The following is a 19364-nucleotide window of genomic DNA, read 5'->3' as shown; positions in this document are numbered from 1 at the left end:
AAATCTTGAACATGACCACATGTTACATGATACTTCGGGACCATGTACATGAAGTTTAAACTCTACAATTTATTTAAAAGTAAAAATGTGTTCCAAGGTCTTCAACTCTTACAAAAACTGGTAGGAAATCTGGAGATTCCTCCCTTCCCTCAGTATGAGCAGTCAAATTTAAAATGAAGATTTGTTTTCCATTGAATGCTTGTTCAGTTTGTGTCTGGCAGCAGCTGCCTGTCCATTGGTAGTTTTGGGAACTGTGGGGTTTGAACTCTGAACTGAAATTCCATTCTTTACCAGTGCAAAACACTTTCAAGGGCTGTACCAAAATCGATGGCCATGCTTGCTCCTCCTTCTCAGCAACCAAATCACAGAAATGGGAGTATGTCACTGAAGCTGATGACTAACATAGTAATTATAAAGAACACTCGGTATGCATTTTCCTCATATGCTTAGAAAACCTATTTTTTTTTAATCTGTGGGAACTGTAAGTCCTTTTTTCTAGTGGTGCACCCAAATTCATTAATAAGTGGCTGACATGGAAGTGTAAGTATACAGATACTCCTGCACACGTTCCTTATATAATATACAAATACATTTTGTTTGACAGCATCATAGTGCAAAAGCATTGTGGCAATGACAGCCCTTCCTTGGGGTCAGATCTTTACAGATGGGACACAGTACAAGTTTATGCTTTGCTAGTAAGGTAGTTCCAGAGTTTATTGAATTACACTGGCTTCATTAAAACAAAAAGCATGAAAAAACCTTAAGAAACCATAACAGGGATATGCAGAAATTAAACTGAAAAAAATAGATATTTGAGAGGATTTTTCCTATCTTGTGGGAAAATATTTAAGCTAAATAACTTCAGCTTAAAGAAATAAATGTTATGAGGACCTTTATAAATATTTATAGAGTAGTAACGCAGAAATATAGAACCATTAAATCTACTACATGTTTATACTTTAGCAAAGGCCTCTGGTTGACAATAGAGAGCAAATAACATGAGAAAATCTCTGACAGCTAGACAGAGAAGCTCTTTGCCTCATCTGAGCTTCTATCACAGCTATCTCTGTGCTGACATGGAGAAGAGCGGTGTTTATGGAAGCACAAAACAGAATTGCTCATCCTCAACCCTTCAGAGGCAGCAGGGATCAAGCTGCCAGCCCGTGCCTCCCTCCCAGCTAGCCCTGATGCCCCGGGTGTCAGGAAGCTGTCTTTAAAATGCTTTTGTTTATAGCATTATTGAAGTGAAAGAGTAATAGTAACTAGGATGATTTCCCACTTCAGGTTGGTGAAAAATGAGCATTTTTCCTTCCCCAAACAAAATGGCAAGCCTCTGACACTGAGATCATCAGGGAGAGGATACCCAGGTGCATCAGTGCCAGGGTACAAAGTGCACTGAACAGCAGCGATGAGCATCTAGAAATGTTGCTGGCATTAAGAATTTCAAGTGCAGGTGCAGAGAACAGCCTGTTTTCTAGTTGCATGTTTAGACAAGGTTTTTGCAGCCTGACTTGCAGGGAAGGTTGGTTGGAAACTGTAATCCAGGAGTTTAAGCTTTGCTTTTTAGGTGGCTCATCCCTTCTTTATAAATCTTGAGGAAGGTTTATTGTAGGCAGGGCCTTCTTAGCCATAGCTGGTGATGACAGTAGCTTGAGGAATGCTCTTGTCATGACACAATCCTTTATAAAAAGCAGAAAAGGCAAATGCATTTAAAAAAAAAAATCAGGTACTTATTTATGAAGCTTTTTTTCATATGCAGCATTCATGCAGAGGTTAGTCCTTCCAAGAACTCAGAATTACCAAGGAAAAAGCATTTCTGTTAAACACTCAGTTCCAGGATTGATTTTCATATATAGGGGGGGAATAAAAAAAGGAATTTTGCACATAGGACCAGGATCCACAGAAGCCAGACTTCCAAGCAAGGATAATACAACATCATTGGGGGTAAAGAGCAGCAGGGTATTTGTCATTGTCACCTTCGCTGCTGAAGATGTTGATGTCTACAGGCTCTAAGGCACTGGTAGGGTTGGTCTGGAAAGGAGATTGTACATCTGCTGCATTTTAGCTTAGATCTGTAACATGGGATTTGGTTGGAGTTTAGGTGCATTGCTCCTTTTTAGTTTTTGGCTCCAGTTCCTGGGGCACTTGGCAAAAGTGAGATCAGAGTAGTAGATTAATTGGTGTCATCTCTGCCTGAGAACAGATCTAGTCAGTTCACTCCCTTATGATGGACTTTCAGAAAGCTTTAGAATTCAGGTTTTTGGCCTGAAATCCATATGGTTGGTATTTGGGTTATGTTTGGACTACAGTCACTGCTGATGCACATGTGGTCTGAGTGGTTACCGTGGGGCAGGAATTGCCAACACCTTCTCGTGAGTCAGCCTCTCCAATACAACCCCCCCCTTCCTCTGCAGAGACGGCAGGAGCCTCTCACCAGGGTCTCACAAGTCAGGTTATCAGCACTAGGTTTTCCAGGATGCTCCCTGTTGGTCACCTTCAGTTTCTCCATCAGCCTTTCCACCGGATCAGTTTGGGGCACCACAGCAGTCAGGAGAGTTTGTGTGGGGTGTGATACCACATTACCGGTACTTCTGATGCTGACTTACGTCAAGCCCAGATTACACAGGGATGAGACTGCTTGCAGCGAGGGCATAGCTGAAACATATTTGTCTACCCTGATCAGAGTTTAGCTTCAGGTCAGCGATGACAGTCCATTATGCAGTATTTTTTTCTGCTGGGCAATCCCGAGTGCTTTGTATAGATCATTCTTAATTTGCACTAAGACAATGGGTCCATTGCTGCTGCACTAAAGCAAAACATCACCAAAATATCCGTGCGCTGGAGGTGAGGTTGGGAAAGAAGTGCTGAACTGGGCAGGGAGAGCTTCTGCTCTGTGTATCTGAGCCAGACCCGGCTCACCAGAACTGTCACTCTCTAGCTTCACTTTTTTACCCTGTTTCCTTCCCAGGCAGTCAGGTGTGAGACAGGGAGAAAGAGGGATACCCTGTGAAGTGACAGAGAGAAAGCAGGGTGTTTTTAAAAAAGCAAATGCATTTTTTTGCCTGTGATATTGTTTCTTTTAGATCACTAGAAATGGAGTGAAAAAATCCATGCAGTTGTCCTTGTTTATGTTTTACCTTTATATTTTGTCTGTGTCAGCCTAGGTAATGGAAATCCTTGAGGTCAACCTCACTTTCAGGCACTCCTTTGCTGTGCGAGTCAGGGATGCTGCAAGGAAAACGCATCTCTGTTTTCAAACCACTGTTTTCATTTGAATTTGCAAATGGCGTGGAAATGTTTCTGTTGGCCTTGAGTTTAACTGAAGCTTGTTTTCACAAATGGTAGGACCAAGCAAAGGCAGCCACGGGGTTTTGGATGTCCTGGCTTCAGCACTTGGGATGTACTGCTCCTAAAGCCTGGAGTGCAAAGCCTCCCTGGCGTGTGGAGCAGGGCACGGGGCAAGGCTTGCTCTGTGTCCGCAGGTGTTGATGCCAGCCAGAATTGCAGCCCTGGGTGAAGTTTCACAGCCACCACTGCCCTCTCACTGTCCAGTGGTTAGCTCATACAGCCAGGATTTAGGACAGCACATTTCTGCTTCATAAAAGAGGCCATGCAAACAGAAGAAACTATTTTCTGAATTTCCTGTACACACCTAGTAACACTGCTTTAATGGCATGAACTGTACAACGTGCATTATTCACGTCTGTTTATCTGTCTTTGGGTTTGGCCTTCACATTGTTTTGGTATTATACGGCTGCATGGATGTACTCGCTGTCCAGCACAGGGAAGGAACATAAATCTGTAGTTCACCTTGGCCACCAGACAGTGCTGGGTTTGCTTTCTGAGTGGCCTATGTTAATCAGGTATCCTATCTTCTAGCTGTAAATCAGGCAGCTGATTAATAATCACAGTAAGAGAAAGAATTAGTACTGGCATGTAGCTGTTTTATGGATTTCTCTTTTCTGGGAGCCAAATCCAACCATATGGAAAAATGTAGCTGAGACACTATAAATATGATTCCACTTAGACAGTCATCTCTTCTGCTTTCTGTTATCACAGCAGTGTCAGCACAAGGAAAACAATGAAAGTGAAGAGATGCTGTTGCTGATTTTATTACAAGTTTGAGGGGTTGGGATTTTTTTTCTTTTTTTTTTCTTCAAGGACACTGTGTTAATCTGAAGAAAGAAGGCTTGATTTGTGTTCATTTATGCCTGCCACAATTATTTAATAGCTTCAGTGCTCATACTTCAAGAGCTTTGGTTCTCTTTTAACTATTTCTGGCAGAGTTAGAAAGATATGCCTTGTGCTTTGTATCATGACAACTTGTCTTCTCCAGTAAGCCACATCTTAAACCGTGTCATCCCTCTTTACATTCAAAGTAGCTGTTTTCTCTTCATTGCTGTTGGATTGATGCTATTAACTGGGTGTCTGCAGTGCAGCCAGCAGCACCGAGAGAGGATTTCCACAGAAAATGAAGGCTTTAGTAGTGAAGTGCAGATGGACACCAGGCAGCAGTTGAACCCATGTAGCCGGGAATCTTTGGGTGGAGCCAATTCCGATGTTCACGTTGATCTCCACACAACCCACAAAAAGTGAAAAAGATCTGTGTTTGAGGATCCATTCACAAGGCTGGTGCTCTAATATCAGCTACTGACACTTTACTGGCACAATGAAAAGAGAGGCAAATAAAATAAAATACGGAGTAGGAATGTCTCTCATCATATTCTGAATCTTTGCAGGATCTCTGTAAGGCAGAGACTGTCTTTTGAGACCAGCAAACAATTCACCCCAAGGCTGTTTCCTTGTGTTCATTTCGTTGTGTTGGCTTTTTAGACTATTTTTGAACTATTTTGTTGAGCATTCACAGTCTGGATTAGTAAACGTGACCTTACTGCAAGTGGGAGAGGTTGAGGACAGGTTCCCAAAATGCTGTGTTGGAGATACTTAGGTGAGCTGCAAGGGGGGAGGGCTTTTGTGGTTCTGCTCCCTGTGAAATATAAAGGAGAGCATCCTTCCACAGTGTGGGATGCTGGGGAGGTGAGGAAGTCATACCTCTTTTTCAGGAAGGAATAAGAAAACGTTGCTGCACTGGAGGCAGGAAAGCACTTCCTTTCTGTTTTACATGATTATTGTTGCAGCCTTGTCTTGGAATAGGTGCCCGAAATAGCTTTTTGTTGGCATCTTGAAATAGTTGACCAACCTTCCCTTCCATAAGAGTATTTTCTTTTGAGATGCCTCGCTTTGCTTGTGAAAGGTTTCAGAAATAACTTTTGCCACAGCCATTCCCATCAAAACCGTAAAGCATATGCAAAGCCCTTACATAGTTGCATTAATATGATACAGTTTGGGTAAGGTTTTTTCTCTCTTTAAGACAAAAATTGTCAGAAGCAGTATGAGGTAAATGATGGTAATTCATAATATAATGCTAAAAAAGTTTTTAATTCAATTGTCTCTCATAAAAAGCCAATGCCATAAGAGAGATTAAACTGCTGCTCCAAAGCTGATACAGAGCCTCTTTCTCCTCTCATCTTTCTGTCCTGCTTCCATAAATTGTTTCTCTTCCAAGGCCTCTGTTCAGAGCGCTACTTCTTTTTCTGACACTTAACCCACTAGCATTGTGTACTGTATGTATTATGCATTGCCTTTTGTGCATGCCATATATTAGGAAGAGCTTTCTATCCCTAAGGGTTTCTGCAAGCTGTTTCTGTGAGTTTGTCCTATAGGGCACTTTCATAAAAGTCATCAGTTAGCCTTTGCTATGAAGAAAGACATAATAGCAATTGAAAGTAGGGCAAGCTCGTTAGATGATGATTAAAAGGCAGATTATTTTTTTTTAATGCAGTGAATGAGGTTCTGGTGGGTGGGCACTGAGCAGAAGTGGTGCTGGAGAAAAGTCACAGGTGCTGTGTCCTTGGGCCACTCTGTCTTTTCAGTTATTTTATAGCTTTAATTAAATACTGACTCATGAAGAGCACAGCGACCTTTAATTTCATTCAAGTGACTTTCTTTAACAAGCCATAAGAAATGAATGCCATGCGTGGTCCTGCTCTCTAGGATGAATCTAGAGCAGATAGTTGGGACCACAAATAAGTTGTTTCAAAGCAGACTTGTAAATTGCCTCTTAAAATGCTGTATATCTTCAGCTCTTCTGGGAACATGCATGTCTCCACCAGAAACACTACGTCAATGTGAGGTAGAGTAAGGATTTAGGATTTGGGTTTTCCTCTGGAAGTATTTTAGAGCCAGCCTTGAGCTCCCCAAACTGGCGAAGTCCCAGGCTGGCCCAAGGACCTTGGTCTGAGGACCTGCACTCACTCGTTCAGTGGGAGCCCTGCACTCCCTCCTTGGCTCTGACAGGGCTGTGGGGCCAGCAGGAACACCGCCACCACCACCACCACCCCCCCTACTTCATGTACCTCTTCCTCCATCAAGGCAACAACCCCTTTATTTTAGTGTCTTAACTGAGCTAGAATAGCAGAGCTGGAATCTTCATCTCCATGGCTGAATTTGAAAACAATTCCTTAGGTGCAGTTCAAGCAGTAAATGTGCTGTACAGGCACCATGTGGGGACATGATTCCCACAGACCCAGGGACGTGTCCCCCAGCTGCAGCCCTCCCATCATGGGATGCTTTGGCCTCGACCTGCGGGCAGCCCCTGCCCCCTGCATGGCACGGCACCTGCACCCGGTGTGACCACCTTGGTGGCCAGGGAGATTTTTCAGGGTGCAGGGCTGTGTGAGGCGCCTTTTATTCCACCAGCAGACCTGAGGGAGCTGTCAGGCCTCACCCTGCTCTCCTTCATTGACCAGACACAAGGAAGAAACTACAGCCAGCAGCCTCTGGCTTAACTGGCCACCTGCTGCTCCTGCACTCTGGCATCCTGAGTAGCTGTTTACCAAGTGACACTACACACAGGTCTACCTTTTCTTCACCAACAGTACTCTTTCCATGTAAGGTGGTACCTCAGGTGCTTTGAAGGACAGTTTTCCTTCTTTTTGATCCTGCAACATGACAGAACTGGCATTTTTCCCTCTTGTTAAGCATCCGTTTTTCATCGGCCGTCATGATTGTCATAGTTTGTACTCCAAGTGATTCCTTGGCACTGGATAATTTCCATAAATACAACTTGTTATCATGTCTCCCTTTGCCTCCCTTCTCCTTAGATGTAAAGGAGCATCCCACTATGGCCTTACCAAGGAACGGAAGAGGCGTTCCCAAGACTGTTCTCCGGACCATGGCTCCAGCTTAGCAGTAGCTGCCCTGGGCCCCGAGCTCTCGGCAGCTGCGGCCATCGCCTTAATGACAGATGAGCCAGGGCTGGTCAACCCAGCTTTCAGCCCCACCTCAGAGGACAGCCAGGCAGGCAGCAGCCCCGGGGACCTGCATCGCAGCAATCGAAACAGAAGTAAGGACTAAAAGTGATGGTTTCAGATGATGGCCTCTTTCAGCATTCCTTTTTCTGTGAAAAAATTTTTGTTGGAGGCTTTAAAAAAAACAAAGGGAGAGCAAAATCTTTAATTTTACATGGCTTATCAAATTGCCACTCAGTGACCCAATAGATTTGAGGTGAAAACAAATTTGCTTGGCCGGGGGCAGCACCAAGCTGAAGACGGACTAGCTGCACACATGCAAACCCCAGGTCTTAAGAAAGTATTTAGGCAAGTCAGCTCAGCTGGAAGAGCAAATGGCATATGTGATGTGCCAGGGAGATGGTGTAGCTGTGTTTAGTTCCACCAGAACATGGTGGCCCGAGTAACCCCCATAGACCATGCCATGGGCACCTACTCAGAAGCCTGTTGGGAATTGTGTTTGGCAGTTGCCAAGTACCTGCAGGAAAATAAACCTTAAGAAGTGCCTTTGGAGCATGGGGGTGTTTTGCCAGCCTCCCAGGGAGGTGCAGCTCAGAGGAGCTGGCCTTGCTGAAATAACCAGAGTCAGGGACAAGTTGCACCAGGAAACTTTGCCTTGATCCTTCACCCTGTGACACTGCACCCGGCTCTGATGAATGTCATATTTGAAAAACATGGCCTGGCCAAAGGCAGACTCGGAAGCATTAACGGTGAGTTCAGAGCTTGTATTTGAGTACTCTGAAGCCAAAATGAATAGCCCACCTTGTGTTACACCAGCTGCATGTTGGGAGAACGGATGAAGGGCTGAAGAAAGACTAGAAATGAGCAGTGCTGTCCTCTCGCGTACATTGGGCTAGAGAGGTGAGGAAAGGGAGGGGGCAAGAAGACAACACCAGGATGAAATTAAATCCTGCTGGTTTTATTGAGTTTAGAGGCCACAGTCTGGTTTGAGAGAATGTTGTATTATTAGATTACAGAATTTGGCTAGCATGAAGAGCTCAAAGAGACAGAACAGCAACAGCCACAAAGATATCTTCTAGCAGGACGGAAAGAGAGTGACAAGTGGTTGGGTTTTTTTATTGCCCAGGTTAGAAGATATGACTTAGTTAGTCCCTCCCACCTCATAATCTTTGAATTTTTGACATGACATTGTTGTGTAGTGTTGGCGGCTTTGGAAGCTTTGCAGGGTTTTGAGGCAGTAGTGTGTGTGTGTGTAGTGGGGTGTTCAAGAAAAGTTTTTAACAACAACTTCCAGCCTTTTTTTTTTTTTCCCCAAACTTACATAGCTTGGGAAGGGCAGTGCTTCTTCCTTTTATGTGGATTTTTCACAGGACTGCTGCTGATTCTGCCTTGACTGAGGATTATTCTCCCCCAGGCTACCACACTCACAGGAGATTTCTGTGTGTGACTGGAAAAACAGACAGGGAAGGTGGCAATTCCAGGGTGTGGGACAGAGGCAGGATAATTGTACACAGATTCAGGTGGGTGCAACCTTGGAGCATCAGCTGGAGTCAGGTGCAAAGGTGAAGTGCAGGCAGCCTTGCTGTTGGTGTTATGCCCTGTTGTATGCTGACAGCTGCAGATATGGTGTGGTTCTAGCCCAGAACTGCTGAACTGTATTGATATTTTTTTTCCTGCTGTTGCAGCTCGACACTTTGAACGTTCCACTATAAGAAGCAGATCTTTTAAAAAAATAAACAAGGCATTCAGTGTTCTTCGAAGGACAAAAAGTGGAAGCGCTGTTTCCAACCAGGCTGACCGGGAAAGGGAGACTGTTGGAAACTCTGCTGCTGGAGAGGAAGGTAATGCTTTGTTCTCTTTGTGTTACCACTTAAAATGGGGTAGATGTCCATGACTGACATGCTTTTCATGTAGTGGGCTGTGCATGATTAAAAAAAAAACAAAAACAAAAAACAACAAAACAACAAAAATCAGAAAACTCAATCTTTCTTTATTTTTTTCTTTAAGAAGTCATTAGTGACTGTCAGACAAGAACATTGCTGGGGTGTATGGGACCTCACGTAAGGCTGTTCTGGTAACAGCCTGTATGCTACAGCCAGCCCTGTATCTAGCACACGGGATGTGGGATCTGGGCATCTGGGATCGATTACTGGCGCTGTCATTGATTTGCTCTATCATTTTGTTCAAGTCCTCATCAGCATGCGTCTGTCCTAAAGCAAACGGATCACAATGATCATATATTATATGAGACTAATGAGGTTTGGCTAATATTTATGAAGCACTGGAAATTCCCAGTGGGAGGATGGTACAAAAGTGCAAAGCACTGTGGTTATTCCACCATTTCTGTGGGATCCTTGGTGTCAGACTTGTATTACCTCAGCTGGGCAGGTGATGAGGTAGGAATGCTCTGCTCTTAAACAGCAGGGAGAGGCAATTTTGTCTGACGTACGTCAGGGATGAGGGGTCTGGCAGGCAGTAACAATATTTGGCATTCTCAAAGCAATCAGCAAATGTTACTAATTGTCTTGGACCATAATTATGAAGTGAACATTAGCACTCATGAATCAAGAGGAAGTGATGATAGAGTTGGAATTACTGTCTTAATCAAGGTCTTCACTGAGCTTATTATTCCTTTGCTTGATGCCTCAGCACCTCATGTCTCTTCCCAGATCAAATGTCCGGGATAAGGGCTTTAAGATGACAAAATATCCAACTTCTTTGCTCTGAATTTCAAGTCGTCATTGAAACCCACACAAAATAAGGACAAAAGGCTGCCAAATGTTGTGTTTAGACATCATTGTTCTTGAAGTGGTGAATCAGAGAACAGTGTTCAGTATTTCTTCTGCTTTATTTACTCATTCCTTCAGGAGAGTTTCACTATATTACTGTGTTCTTGGTACTTACTCTCTTAGTCCACACACTTGCTGATGTAGCCAAAAAAACCCTTGATAATTCAAAATTGTGAACCTTTCCATGAAAATGATGTGAACCTGCCCTTGGCCTGGAAACATCATTAATAACTTTATTGTCCCAAATATTTTATTATTTTTCCCCAAGTAAAATTTTGCAAATAAGTTGTCTACAGCTCTCTGAGCAGATATGTTTCCCATTCCCTAGCAACTGTGCAATCCATTGTAAGCAAAAGCTTGCCCTTCTTCAGCTGGAGTGAAATTCTGAATGTTTCAAGTTCATACTTTTCGAAAGGCATGTCTTCAGGATGGAGCATAGATGTTTTTATGACTGCTTTCTACCTAGCCTTGTAGTTTATATTAGAAATTGTTCCACTGAAAGCTTGGTTTCATGTCCAGAGTGTGTGGATGATGTGGATGCCAACAATACCTACCCAGTAACCCAGTGCAGTCCAGATGTTAACAGAAGAAGGTGTGAACATGGTGCTGACCTTTACATTTTCCAGCAGAATTAAAAGTGCTTTTGTCTCCTTTTTAAGGGACATATGATGGGGCCCTGAAGTGGCAATCACTCCAGGGCCCCATTGGCAGTTTTAAGATTGTCATTCTCTCCTTGACTCTGCTTGTGGTTTCATTCCTCTGCACCAAGCATGCCTGTAAAGTTCCAAATATATTCTACTGCACTGGAAAAACCAGGTAGGCGTGTAATTACTTAATGAGCAGTTAGTCTTACATATGAGATCACAGAAGCTGGGTACCTAAATTACCGTGTTAATTACATTTGCAAAGAATGCATTTTGATTACACAGTTCTCGAATTTGGTCTTTAAAAAAATGCAATACAAATGCAACTTTAGTAAAGACCTCTACTCAGTCCTTTGCAATAGGTGCTTTCTGTAATGGCATCTCAAAGGCTCTCTCTGTTTCTTCTTGTTGTTGGAGGAAATGAATATACTTTATTCTGTGGCAGTTATCATCATCCTGCCAGCTGGAGGCTTGTTTTCTTCTTCAGTTCTGTATGTTTTCTTCTCTTAGATATTTTTTAAATCCTCAGCTGTTCTGAGCAGTCTGCAGCTGGACTCCTGGTTTTATTTGCTGGTCAGTCTTTAGGGATAGCTGCAGTACGCTCTGCCCTGTGCTCACTAAAGGTCCAGCCCAAACCCACTGGAAAAAGGCAGCCCCATGTGCCTGCCTCCCCATTGCCACTCTGCTCTCCTGGGAATGGACATGCTCCTGTGGGTGGTGGTTCCTGGCCTCGGAGGTCTCCACACCTGGTGTGACGACTGCAGCTGCCTTGCCCCAAGTTTCATAGGTTCACGTCTGAAAGCACACCTCTGCCATGCCTCATTGCTCCAAGAAACTGGGCAGCATTTCACCACCTCTGTGGTGGCTCCTTTCCTCATCAGGCTTAGTGCATGAGCAGGGTGAAGCTAAGACCATGCCAGCCTCACAGCGGGCACAGAGTGAAATAACCCCTTCTTGCTGATAACCTCTTGCTGATAAAGGAGCTGTCAGATCACCTGGCAAAGCTCAACATATTATAGTCCATCTGTCCCCAGTTATCAGAATTCCCTCATTTTAGTTCAGATGTCTCTGTTTAACCTGTGTCTTGCCTGTATTTTGGTCAAAGGAGCTCTCAGAACGAAAACCATAGTGCATACCTATGTATTAGCCCTTAGAATCAGCAGCACTGATGTCGAATTAAGTATTTGCCCACTGCAGAGAGTGTAGGTGCCTTTAATCTGAAGCTGATACATTTGTTGGGCCAATGGTCAGTTGCAATACAGCTGTGAGGATGCAAGACAAAATAATCATTCCTCACGCAGGAGAAAAAATATTTAAATAACCATGATTCTGCTTAATTTTGAATGCAGTGCTAGTTTTGGAAAACTCCTTTGCTACCCAGGGACACTGAAAAATATGATGTATAACAGCAAATGTCTTTCTGTGATAATTACATCAGAGAAATAGTTACAGTCTAATGCTATCTTACACCTGGATCTGGTAGCAGTCCTGCACTCTGAAGATTACTTCATGATTTGCATTTGCAACCTGTAGTTTGATTTGTTTAAACAATGTTATAGGCACTCATTTTGGATTTAAATGATTCAGGCTTCCTTTGTTGCTCTGTTTAAATGTTTGGGTGACATTTTCAGCAGAGAATTGTTCAATGTCCAAACTGAAGAAAAAGTTAAAAGTTAATGAAAAGTGCAAACACAGATGAGAAGGTGTTTTGGGGAAGGAAACATTAAGAATTTCTGCTTTTTACTAATTTGGTTATATGTAAATAACCCGTGCAGAGAACTATTTCTCTGTAGTGCAGCACACAGGCTTGTGACACCTACCTGTGAGTAATCGCATTAATAGCACTTATAGCTACAAATAACTTTCAAGGTTTGAAGTTAGGAAAATTTAAGAGATGGTTTCATTCTGAGATGTGAGGGAAGGTGACAGGGACGTCCTTCAGACACTGATGCTTTTAAGATGTAATACCTTCTGACTGGATCTACTAGTGTAAATGACCTTGACAATCTACTTAAATGATAAAATATCTCCAAGCAAAGACTGCTCCAGCTTTGCTACGCTTATTTGTGTCACTGTGCTCTTAGTTTGGCATCACACTCTTTAACTTCACCTCTAAAAAGGACTATGGATATACATACTCTTTACTCAAACTGACCTACAAATACAAGTTGTAAACCAGCTAATGCTTTAGGAGGAAAGAATTTGGGAATGCAATTGCAAAAACCTCTCTACAGTTTTCCAGCAAAAGGGAGCTGTGCTCTTTGTTTTCAAAAACACTCATCAGTTCCATTTTGCAGTCAAGCTATTGTAAAATTAATTGAATTTATGATTGCTTGAGGATGTCAAATGTTGTTCAAAGTCAAACTTATTCTTCTTAGTCTCATGGTGGGTGCAGTTCTACCATCTGTTATTGCTTTGCAGCAGTCAAAAGCAAGGCAGCCCTGGCAGGCACTGGCAGGATCACAGAACAGACTCTCCTGTTTTATGGGTGTATCTCACTCCTGCTGCTCAGTCTGAGCCCTGCTGTTTTTTTCATATTTATTTATTTATTTATTTATGTTTATGTTTATATTTATGTTTATGTTTATATTTATATTTATATTTACAATAGATAGATTGATATTATGAATACTTCATTATATATACATTATAACACATTATAAATGTTTGGGAAAGGTACATAAAGAAAAGAAGGTAAGTGAAACACAGATGGCTCTAGGTATCAACCATTTGACAGCATTAAGGTTCTCTATGTGCCAAAAAGAAAGTGGCTCATCCAGCCCTGGACAAGACAGCACAGCCCAACCTCTGTCTTGGGAAGGTGGCACCCCACAGGAATCCCCACGCTGTCCGTTTTCCCCAGATTTGATTCAGTTGCCATTCTTATTTCCCCAAATAGCTGTTGGAAATCTCACAGAACTGGTTCAAAGCACTCTGCTCTAGGATGGTAAGCCAGGCAGCTTCCAGAAGAAATTGGCTCTATAGCATTTCCTCCACTGCAGACTGATAAACTTTGCCTGTTGTAGATGAGGTAGCCACAACTCTTGAGACACAATCAACTCTACAACAGTTTCATTTTAGCTCTTTTGGGACTCCTTTGGTGAGAGGAATGTCCAGAAGCAAGAAGAGACATTAGAGCTGCCATTGCCTTGTACCTGCCCCCTGCATTGGACCAGCATCCCTGGAGAATTGATGGAAGGCATTAAATCAAAATGATGGCAAACCGCTGGCAGAATGAAATGCTAAATGAAAGCCAAGGGGAAGGAGGAGTTGCAGAATGAAGTCCCACACTAGCACAAGTACATGTGAAATTCGCAGACACAAGAATTTTCCAAGAATAGATTACACAAACTTCATTTAAATCCTGATGACCAGGTGCCGGGAAGCATGAGTGTGTGTCCCTGCAGGTAGTCTTATTTGTGGGGGTGGGCTGGCACCTCTCATCAATCAGACCTTCTGATCTAAATAAGGACTTGCGACCTGAGACACAAATTTTGTTTACAGTGACTTTGATTAATCTGGACTCAAGAGTCATAGCAAACACTATACAGTGCTTTGTCGCGCTGGATACTGGGAATGAAGGCAGAAGTTATCCTGATGGCACACTGTCAGAAGGAGCGTGGTGCACACAGGAGTCAGCCAAAACCTGAGCACTGAAGGAGCACTACCATTAAGTATTATAAACTGCAGGGATAAAATCTTATGCATACTTAAAATTTTGTATTACAGTCTCATGGCCACTCCACTAATGAGTGCTCAGTGTCCTACATCGTACCAGACAAGTAGAGTTTACTGTGTAAAGCTGGTCTCTCCTATGTTATTTGTTACTGTAACGAGATGTGTGAAAATATCAATAAAATGCACACTAATATAAGGAAAATATTGCTTGAGGAAAAAGCACACACAATTTTCTGAATGCAGTTGACATTTTATTATATTGACAGATTCAGAATGCTCCATACAACCCCCGGTGACAAAAACACAACACTCTGTGGGAAAACCTGCAAGAATCACCAAAAACAAGACAGAAAGTTTACTTCTTTCTAGATTCAGCAGCTCTTCGATATTTAAGGACTGGAAATATAAATTGGTAAAGAAAGGTATGCAATACTCCTGGGTTTTCCTGCTCTGGAAAACCTGGTCAAAGAGGATGGAGGGTTCTAATTAAGAGTGTAAGGGCTGGAAAATGGGGTCTGTGCAAACTGATGCTCCAGCCTCACAACAGGCTGTGTACATGTGAATGGTGCAAGCCCTCAGCCCAGCTGGAGTCCCTGAAATTGGGCTGCTGAGGCCCCATTCATTATACGCAACCAGGTGCTGAAGCAAGGTCCACCTCTTCTGGGTATGGTGTATACGTTAGAAAAAATCAAGTTGAAGACATTGCTTTCCAGACGCAGCATCACCTTGAAATAGGCATGGTAGGATTTGATCAAACCCCACACAATGTATGCAGACGTTTGGAGAAAAAGTGATCATGAATTTTCTTATTCAAAAAAATATGTAGTTGTGACTTTTATACATTTAGTTTGTCAAACTTACTGTTAGTTTGTCAAAATAGGCATTGGCCTTTCACTTATGACAGTCTAGGTTGTTGGTAATACAAACGTCCATGCGTATGTCTAGGATGAAAATAAGAGGCAAGTCTTTGGTGGAGAGAGCAGGAATTAAGGGATCATGGGGTTATTGTGGTTGCTTGGCCCATCTGAGGAGAAAATGGTGCAACTTATTAATTATGTTCTATAAAGAACACAAATCAAATGAAGACAGGAGGTGAAGAAGTACATCCTGCTAACTGTGGAAAAAGAAACCTTAGAAACTTGCAGACTGGCAAGAAAAATGTCTCTGGAAGATTTGTTTTGTTGTAGACTGCACACTTCAAGAAGGAAATTAGGTATGAAAAAATCTTCTAAAAGTATCTGCATGAAGTGATATTGAAAGTCAGCCAAGTGCCACTACAAGACTTAATAAACCAGTTAAGGCAATGATCAAGATTTAAAGAAACTTATATAAGCTTATGCCTTATATAAAGCTATATGTAAGTCTTATATAAGTGTTGAGACTTGTTCACTGCCACTTTGCTCTGATTTTGCTGTGGGATAATTACAGACTGAGATAACGCAAGTGTCAATAGCTTGTTCAGTCCACAGTTCTCCGTGGTCAAGAAATGTAACAGGGTAATTCCTTTAGAAAAGCTTTTGGAATGAGGTGTGGAAGAAAGAGTGTTTGAGTCAAAAAGCACAGTCTGTTAGGACATGAGGTGAATCATCATGCAATGGGATATAGAAGTAGTTCTATAGGACTGCTTTGGTAGTCTTCAGAATATACAGAGATATTTATTTATGCTCTTTCTGTGCAGAGAAGATCTGGGGATCCAAGTTATCATTTACATTTTTACATATAAATATCCTTATAGCCACACTGAGAGTGCAAAACGTGCACTGATGCGTGGATCACACCTTTGGAGATTTTTGAGGAGTACTTGTATTGCCCAACTTCAAGCACACCACTGAGACACCAGAGTCAATTGCCTCTTTCTTCTTACATAGCAGCAGAGAGTTTAGCACCTCCAGGGGTGATTTGGGGTGAAGCGGGTATTGCTCTCTTTGGGTGCCCATGTCCTGTAGGGGAAGCCAGAGCTAGCAGATCACCAGATCATGCATTTGACTTGGAGGCCTGGATTTCGATGAGTGAATCCACCCCTCAGGCTAGAGAGAAGAGAAGAACTTACAAATTGGGCAAATAGTGTTCAGAAAATAGAAGAATATGGGGAAAAATAAACCACCTCCCATTACTGAGACAGCAAAGTTGTGTGCAAAACTGAAGTAAACCTGTATTAGCACAGAAACTTCTGCTACAAGAGTATAAAGTAAATGAAAACTTGGATATTAGCTTGGTGAAGGCTGTATAGTTATCTGGATACTTTTATTGCTTGTCAACTCTGTGTAAAACCACAAAGTCGAAGTCTGTGCTGCCGGTAGGTGCTTTTACAGACGTGGAGGAAGACAGCTTCCCGCCCTGAAGAACATATGATCAAAGAAGTGGTAAGGGATGCAACATGGCGCTTCTTAATATGTTTTTCCTGTTCTTACTTTCCCCTTGCTCTCTCCCAAAAGGTTTTGGTGCCTTGCTGGTTTGTTGCCTGCTAATTCTGTAGTAAAAATATTTATTCTATCTCAGATACTGCTCTGTTAATTTTCATTTAATACTTTACCGCTATTCAGTAACAGTCACTGTACTTTCATTTCTAAAATAGGTTATTCAAAAAATATTAGCACTTAATTTTTCAGCTTACAGGTTTTTCGTATAAGCGCTGGATTGGACCCACACACAAAAAAATTAAAAAGCTTTCTCTCACCTATGGGGGATTCAAAATAACTGAAGGCTGATACACCTGTGGTAGAAAACTCACCGGTGCTTTTACGTCAGCTTTGCTCGCAGTTCAATGTGGATTAACATTTTGAATTGACCTAAAAGGAAAGAAAGTATTAGTGACATGCTGTGAAAGCAAACGTGCCAGTTGAAAATTAGGGTTTGGAGGAGGATGCTCTTACCCAGTGCATCATAAATACAAAAGATCCCTTGTCCACTCTTGGTCCCTCTTCCCCACACCCAGATTGCCAGGCCAGCAGAGATCTTTCCCTCCAGGCACCTCGAGCACACTTAATACAGACACCTCACAGTAAGAGCCAGTCATTCCTACTTCCTAGAGTTCAAGCAGCGATGAAAGGAGAGGGGCTCTGGTAGGGAAACTACTGTGTGCTTTGGGTTGCCCGAGAAATCTCACCTTTCTGTTAGCTGAAGGTAAGAAAACTGCTTCCATGGATTTCACAAGCTAAACACCCAGTGCTCAGCTCAGTACCAAAAATGAAGGAAAACAGGGCAGCCTGGGATGCTCCCAGTGAGACAGGCTGTGCAGCCCACCGCAGCAGGGATTGGATGTATGCTGAGGTGTACGTGCCTGTCTGCTCTAGGGCCAGCAAGGAACCATAGCCTGGGTCAGAGGGGTCTCTGGTGACTAAAGATGTATTTTGTTCCCTTAAAATATTAGCACATGTAACTGTATTTTAAGTACATTTAAACTGTCTGGATGACATGAAAGGTTTAGGGCTGCGTTTTGTGAGGGAAAAAAGGAAGTTTGAATATATTAATTAAAAAAAGATCCCTTCAAGTCCATTCATCAAGGATTTCCTCCCCGCTTGGTACAAATCACATCCATGCATGAAACCTATTTGGGATGACTGGCAGGAACTTGAAGTTGTGCAATGCATGTTTCAACAAAACAAAGCTGTGATGCCAAATAAATACCTTACAATGTGCATTTCCAGGTTTTCCCAGATTGTATCACCTGATTCCAGATGGGGAAATTACCTGCATTAAGATCAACCGTACTGATCCCCATGAAAACCTGGCCATTAGGATTGTGGGAGGCAGTGAGACTCCTTTGGTTCATATTATTATCCAGCACATTTATCGAGATGGAGTAATTGCCAGAGATGGAAGGCTGCTGCCTGGAGACATGATACTAAAGGTACGGTACTGTGGGGTACAAGGTAAAAGCATCCTAGCAAAGATTAAGACATAAGTTCATCGTGAGATGAGATCTGCAACATTGCTTGTTTGTGTGGGTAGAATAACGTGTGTAGAAAGACATTCGTTTTCCCTGCATGCTGTGATGATTTCATTCATTTCAACAGCTCTTGAGGCTCACAGTTTTGTTTATCTTTCCTGTTCACTGCCAGGCTTCTCTAATTTCTACCCAGACATGGTAGATCTGAAATACAATGTAGCGCAGTAGACTGTTGGCATTTCTGATCCAGCGGTGCAAAAGTTGTTTTCTGAAAGCAGAGGCCGGGCTTTTTGCCCAGTTCGTTTCTACTGAACTGTGGGCTTAAATCTCAGTTACTGAGGTTTCCATTGCCTTACGTCCCACTTACCCCAGGATAGGTGATGGGGCCCTGATCTGTTACGTTATTTCAGCTTCTAGCTCCTCTGTATGACGTGTTCACACCACAGAGCGTGAGACACTGCCCCCTCTATTTTGGGAGTGTTGTTCCACCAGCAGCCACAGGTGGAATCTCTAAGAGCAAACTTGAGCCGCATTTGGGCAGTAGCTGTTGGCTGCTACTTCTGCTCCGGTTTCTATAGAAATGTATAACAGATGAACAATAATTAGGCCAGATGGTTAAAGATCTTGTACCTTGTGAGCAGTGGCTTCAGCAATGGCTTTTGAATGGGAATGGCACTCTTAGCTTTCCCAGCGGCCTGGAGCTCTGCAAGGATGCTAAATTATATTAATAATGCCTCAGTCCATAGAAGAAAAGAGTGATGACAGAAAATACTAGTTCCTTTCCTTGCTTTGATGTTTTGGTGGTGTGTAGCTGGAGTGCACAGGTGTATTCACACTGCAAGCCAAATGCACGCAGCTCACCCAGGTATACCCAAGCAGCTTAAATGAGCTAGTTCAAATATTGGTGACAGCATGGCCAGAGATGGCAAAGAGCTCAGCACGATTTTTCCAAATTACAGGTAAACATTTGAGCAGGCTGCTTTTTTCACTGCAGGCCATGCTGCCCTAGGCAGACTGATGCTGGTACCCAGGCTAACCAGCGTGGCATTAGCGG

At 42.8% G+C, this 19364-nt stretch overlaps 1 protein-coding gene across 6 annotated transcripts in view; it reads left to right on the top strand.

Annotated features, from left to right (window-relative positions):
- The window catches only part of LNX1 (ligand of numb-protein X 1), an 83680-nt gene that overhangs the window by 40780 nt on the left and 23536 nt on the right, over positions 1-19364 (top strand). For 3 of the 6 annotated variants that reach the window (XM_027797314.2, XM_027797316.2, XM_027797317.2), the window contains 4 exons: positions 7164-7405; positions 8996-9151; positions 14688-14843; positions 18069-18271. In XM_027797314.2, coding sequence (XP_027653115.2) covers positions 7164-7405; positions 8996-9151; positions 14688-14843; positions 18069-18271 — 757 coding nt within the window. The remainder of the gene's footprint in view (positions 1-7163; positions 7406-8995; positions 9152-14687; positions 14844-18068; positions 18272-19364) is intronic. The other 3 variants (XM_027797315.2, XM_005433604.4, XM_027797318.2) reach the window with 2 other exon arrangements.

Source organism: Falco cherrug, chromosome 1 (assembly GCF_023634085.1).
Source record: "Falco cherrug isolate bFalChe1 chromosome 1, bFalChe1.pri, whole genome shotgun sequence".
Classification (NCBI taxonomy): Eukaryota; Metazoa; Chordata; class Aves; order Falconiformes; family Falconidae; genus Falco; species Falco cherrug.
Note: the sequence above shows the minus strand (reverse complement) of the source record. Positions and strands in the feature narration are given on the sequence as shown.